The 6,507-nt window shown below is 45.1% G+C and overlaps 1 protein-coding gene across 1 annotated transcript; it reads right to left on the bottom strand.

The window, feature by feature from the left end:
- Positions 1 to 744: 744 nt before the first annotated feature.
- Positions 745 to 2,387, bottom strand: LOC123142268 (uncharacterized). The gene is made up of 2 exons (XM_044561254.1): positions 1,825 to 2,387; positions 745 to 958 (listed from the first exon to the last, which is right to left on the bottom strand). Exons 1-2 carry the CDS (start codon positions 2,068 to 2,070, stop codon positions 866 to 868), a joined length of 339 nt encoding a protein of 112 aa, XP_044417189.1. The 5' UTR covers positions 2,071 to 2,387; the 3' UTR covers positions 745 to 865.
- Positions 2,388 to 6,507: the final 4,120 nt, after the last annotated feature.

Below are 6,507 nucleotides of genomic sequence, written 5' to 3'. Positions count from 1 at the left end.
ATTCACTACTAGATATCCCATTATAACCGAGGGTGCAATTACCCTCGATTATTTAAGCTCACAGTCGGGTAAAGTTATAACCGACTGTACACCGTCGGCCATCTCCCATCGGCTATTCTTCGTCGGCCATTGCAGTAATAACCGACGGTACCGTCGGATAATTGCATGGCCAACGGTTATAAAGCCGACGGTGAGCCGTCGACCATGTTGTGGCCAACACCCATCTCACATTACATGACGGAACTCATAGCCGAAGGTCCCCCGTCGGTTATTTAATTTCCGATGGTGCTTGCTTCCTGTCGCTTTTGTAATAGCCAACGGTTTATTTGACCCATCGGGATAATTAATGACCAAGAGGAATGTCAAACCGTTGGTTAATATGATTACTAATGGTGGATACACCCCTTCGGGAATTCAACAACATCGTCAAATTAGGAAATCATCGACAATCTAAATCCCGGTCATCGGCTATTATTAACCTCTCACGAATTGCTTTCACCAAGTGGTGTTGCATAACATAAAAGTGTGATTCAGCATGAGAATATTTTTCATTGTTGGCCTTTCAAATACATACACAAACACACATGACCAAATAACATGTATTATATTTACCAAGACTTGTGACCAAGTGCATACGCATATATCATCAAAAGCCTAATGTCTTTCATCCAGAATACATAGATCATGATGCCAAACAAAATACTCCATACAATGGTCCGAACAGTTTATATAACCTAAATTGTCGTAAATTTCAGAACTTCACTTTGTTGCACGACTATGCAGCTCATTCGACTCGTCACCATCATCTCTATAGTGATCATAATGCTCATCACTATATGGGTCAAAACGTTTATCGCTATATGTATCATCTCCTCGTGCCGTAGATATCATCCATGTTCTCATTAGCATCGTGATCATTCTCACGGTTCGGACTGCCTCCAATGTTGCTTCCCTCTCGCTAAGAATTGATAAGAGTAGTTGTCAAATTAGGAAATGAATGGAAAAGTTGAAACAGCATGTCAAAATTAATACATGGAAAGAAAAAAGAAACATTACTACATTTATATCCTCCTATTCTAAATGTTGACATAACTAAGCGAATATAAACCGAAGTAGCAGAAAATTGATATCTAGCATGCAAAGTAATTGAATGTATGGGAGCAAGATGTCACATGAAAAAGCAGATAATAAAAGAGGTAAATGAATGAAATGCCATCTCTATCAGGAATACATAATGTGAACGGGAACCCTATACTCTTAGTGCCACAAGAAAACTGGCACCTAAGCACAAGCTCCCTTACTATAGTATGGATGTTTGAAGTACATTTCTGATAGTCAAAGCACTGTTTAACTATGTTATATAGAATATTTGACATTACCATATAGGTTTCAACGCATGTGTCTACAGGTCAAGGATTTCCCGCAACTAAATCATAGATAATGTTATATTGTACAATAGTTGCAGGCTTCATAAATAATTTGACAGTGGCTGGCTAAAAAAGACAGCACAAATGCTAATGTACTTCTTTGATATGACATTTACGTTTAGCAAGCTGATCCTGACGTTTAATTTTCTTCATATGTAGTTAAATCAAGCAATCTCCTAGTGTGCATCTCCAAGACTAAAAAAGGAAGGCCCGTAAATGTGAATGCTCTTACAAATCTAAGTACGGAGAACACATGCACATGCCAAACCTGAGCAAACAAAATGGCGGTACATTCTAGTAATATTTTCTGAGTTCAGAGGACAAAAATCATAAGTGACATTCACACAGACCCCTACAAGGGAATGTACGCCAGCTATGCACATCAAAAAATTCTTACCAAGATGGCACCACCGATGAGGCCACCATTGGCAGTCGTGCATTTGACATCATCTAGCTCATTATAGAGGAAGACAGAATTCTGGTCGTCCGGCTGCAGCTCGCCGATGACGCCGGAGACGGATGTCCAGGTTGTTGATGCGGGGGTGCGGACCTTGCGCAGTCCATCACCTCTGGCTCTAGTCAAACTCGAGGTCGGCTCCCGTGTGAGCTGCAAATAGTTCGTGCAACCTGAACATGAATACATGAAACATGAGAACGAGAGGAGGAGAGGAACTGGCCGGAGTTGCAACTTGCAAGAGAGGAACCGATCGAATCAGCGTGGCTATCTCTGCTTCCGCCCCAAGATGAGCTTCCACCGGATCTGATGGCCGAACATTGCTGCTGGTTCTCACCATTCTCAGGCCACCAGATCCCGTCTGGCCTCCGTACGGTTGTCGCCGCTGTTGGTGACGGTGGAGCTCAAGGCCGCCGGATCTACGGTAGGCCTGCGCCAGCTCCGGCCACACTTTCAGGGAGAGGTGGGCTAGTTAGGCGCCGGCTCTGGTTAGGTGCGGCAATGGCCGGGAGTCCTTGGAGAGAGGCGAGGGAGGTGAGAAATAGTGGATGGAACAGGAAAACGTGCAGGCGCCAGGCAGCGGTTCGGGAGGGACGAGGGAAACGAGGAGGGTCGACCGCACGATCCGGAGAGGTGGGGAAAACTGGGAGGACCAACTAGAAAAAACTGGGAGGGAGTAGTCACGATTTCGCTCGCTCGTGTGGCCGACTTTAGAACATAAAAATAATATTTGTATATTCTTTTGAATCAAATTCATCTAAACAAAACTTTATATTTATATTATTAGGCTTATAACTTCAATTTAACGTTTGAAACTTGCACATATTCTTATTTTTGCCATAATAACATACCAATGTGTTGGCGCACATCTTAGCTCGTGATGTAACTGAGCGTGGTCCGATCTCATGCAACCGTGCATAACTAGCATGTTAGTGATGTCATGGCAATTTTTTAGCCATACCATTTAAAAAGGAAAAAAACATCTAAATCGGTGAATTGATGGCGCAAGCGAGCTAGGATGCCTCGCTTGCGATGCACATGCTGGTGGCGCCCATGCACTGCCTTTCCTTTGCCTCGCTTGCTATGCACATGCTGGTGGCGCCCATGCACTGCCCTTCCTTTTTCCTTATCCATTGAGAAAACTCACCCAGTCATTCGTTTGTCGATCTAGCCCGTGGCGGCCTCCTCCTTTTTTCAGAAGCACCCACATCACTTGATTCTCAGCAATGGCTGCCTTTTCCTCACATATTGCAGCAAACGAGCATTTTTTTGTAGTGGCCGGCACATCAAGCTTTTTTCTTCAGCAATGGCGCGCAGGGGGGGGGGGGGGCAAAGTGGGGGGGGGGGCTCAACTTATGGTTGGGAGGCGACACATCAGACGGTGCGGGATGCAACCAATTGGGAGATCGCGGCGATCGATCGACGCAGAGCGTCGTCTTTAAAACAATATTGATCCTATTTGTTCTTTTGGAAAATATTTTATATAAATAGGACTTCCTACTTATTTTCTAAGGTTTCTTACATAGTACCATTTTTTATTTGAATATACCAAACTTGTGCTTATTAGAATTCAAGATATTAATTAGTACTTCATGACACATGTGCATTTAATAAAAAATGTGGAGACCGATGTCCTTCTAGAGCATGCACATGTATTTAATAAAAGTATGGAGGTACCAAGTCACAGAAGGACTCACAACTAAAAAGTAGCTAACTAGTCCCTTCTTTTTACAAAGAGGTCCGTAGAACAATGATGGAAAACACGTTATGTACAAGCACAACCTCACAATTGTCGAGGACCACCAACTTGGGACGGCAAGACCTCTGTGACTCCATGTCGTAAGCTCCTTGGAGAAGCAGTGATGCCTCCCTTTTACCTCCTTGGTCGGGATGAAGAAGAATGATCATCCTTGGGCCACAAGAAGTGGTGGTATGGACAAGCCAAACAACACCCTATTTTATAGTCGCACCAAAGCATCCCCCATGGATGAGCTCTATCCCCATCTAGAACTCCACATTTTCCCACTTTGTGTTTGCCATGCAACAATCTAGGAAGAACGGGAACGAGTGGAACACTTGTAGAGCGTGAACCGGCCGAGCTTATTGAAGGAGATACCAGCAATGATACGCTTCATGGTAGCTATCCAGCAACCAGTACCATCAGGACTACGAGCATCCGTGAGCCACCAGCCATTGCTCGGACACGGCAACAACACACTCCCCTTGGGCAAGACATCATGTGCCACAGTGTGATGATCGAACCCTAGACCTAGACACTGTTCATACAAGACATTGTTGAGCGACACATTTTCCCTTCTCTACTCCGGTCGGTGACACCATCGGAGAAAGCAGGGGATCGAGCCGGTGTAGGGGACTTCTTCTTGAGTCTTAACGGGCTCCCTCCTCATGATATATTGTAAGTGCACATTATTCAAATAGGTCATTTTCAAAACTCCTTTTTATATTGTTTTCGACCAATTTTTTTACCATCCTATTAATAAATAATAATAATGAACTTACAATAGCGAGGCCAGAACCTAATTGTTAGAAATTTACTTATATAGAAATTATCTGGAATATAATCATAGGTTGTTCTGCATGTCTACTACCGTCACTCATTGAAACATATAACCGAGGGTGAAAATCAACCGTCGGTTATTGCTACCCCCCCGTCGCCCATTTCCAGTCATAGCCGAGAGTTTTGTTTTGACCTCCAGTCATTAGTTTATACCGTCGGGTATTACATGTAATCCCCGTGGGTATATCCATAACCGTCGGATATTTCAATGGACCGTCAGGCATTAAATTGGATATCCGACGGTTGGGTTTTCCCCGTCGGTAAATGCAATACACCGTCGGTTATTACCAGTCATACATGTGAGTTGACAAAAACCGTTGGCCATTACCACCACCGTAGGCTATTACTGTCAAGGCCGACGGCCCGTCGGCTATTAGATTTCACCGTCGGAAATATGGGGATTTCTAGTAGTGATTATGATGATGTCCTACCGAGTGGGCCCAGAGATACCTCTCCGTTTACACGGAGTGACAAATCCCAGTCTCGATTCATGCCAACCCAACAGACACTTTCGGAGATACCTGTAGTGCACCTTTATAGCCATCCAGTTACGTTGTGACGTTTGGTACACCCAAAGCATTCCTACGGTATCCGGGAGTTGCACAATCTCATGGTCTCAGGAAATGATACGTGACATTAGAAAAACTCTTAGCAAACGAACTACACGATCTTGTGCTAGGCTTAGGATTGGGTCTTGTCCATCACATCATTCTCCTAATGATGTGATCCCGTTATCAACGACATCCAATGTCCATGGTCAGGAAACCGTAACCATCTATTGATCAACGAGCTAGTCAACTAGAGGCTTACTAGGGACATGGTGTTGTATATGTATCCACACATGTATCTGAGTTTCCTATCAATACAATTCTAGCATGGATAATAAACGATTATCATGAACAAGGAAATATAATAATAACCAATTTATTATTGCCTCTAGGGCATATTTCCAACACCCCCCGGCTCCTTCTTTCCGGCACACACCGGTCGATATACCTCTCTAGCCAAGTGTGCCTACCACAAACACACACTTCCCCTCTTCTCTTCTCACCGTCCATGCCCCCTATGTCCAATACGGTTCCACGCAGGCGCACACTCCTGCCCCTCTTTTTATCAATCTCATACTCGCAGATGATGAGGTTTTGAATTTTCAACCAATCGAATGATGTGTAAACCACTCAACCGAGGGATCTCCCCGACCACATCGCCGAGGGATCTCCCCGACCACGGATTCCACTGATCTGGCTGACCGCTGAGAGACCGAGTGACTAGAACTACAGAAGGGTCAGCATGCGGACGTTGAGAGACTGAGAGTGACCATAACTGCGACAAGATGCTGAGGGGGGCGATAAAATTATCGCCCTATTGCAATTTTTCAGCCACTCCAAGTCCACCACGTTGTTCCACAAGTCTGACATCATCGGTGAAGGGGTGACAAAATTTTCGTAGACACGTTAGGGCATCTAGAGCCGGAGTTCTCAAATTGACCGGGCGGGCGCGGGGACCACTGGCCGGATAGGAGAGAGAAGCAAAAAGTAGCAAAAAGTTGACCCAATCGGACCCCTCATATCTTTCCTATATGTCCGGGTTGTCCGCAAACCATCATATCTATCTCAAATATGGGAAGGATATGAGGGCTCGCTGACACGCCCGAGCGCGCCCGGTCAATCTGTCACGTAGGACGCGGCCCCACCCTGGACCATCTTTTCCCTTTCTTTATTCATTCCTTTCTTTCTCTCTCTCTTCGTCTCCACCAATCACGTGCAAGTGACCGGACATATGAGGAAGAAAATGAGGACTGTGGCTGCGCGGATGAACAAATAGAGGCTCAAAACAGACATGCCCGGTCACTGACCGGACGCATCCGCAAGCGTTTGATTGGTCGAATTAGAGGTATATGGCTGAAGATGCTCTTAAGCAGGCCTCTTTATAAACACATCCTGCTGCTTGTGAAACTAGTTGTCTTCATTTCCCTTCTCTCTGCTGATCTGCTCCCAGCAATGGCGGTTGCTGTCAGTGGAGGTGTAGCTGCTGCCTCTACGATCATC

This window comes from Triticum aestivum, chromosome 6D, assembly GCF_018294505.1.
Source record: "Triticum aestivum cultivar Chinese Spring chromosome 6D, IWGSC CS RefSeq v2.1, whole genome shotgun sequence".
Taxonomy (NCBI): Eukaryota; Viridiplantae; Streptophyta; class Magnoliopsida; order Poales; family Poaceae; genus Triticum; species Triticum aestivum.
Note: the sequence above shows the minus strand (reverse complement) of the source record. Positions and strands in the feature narration are given on the sequence as shown.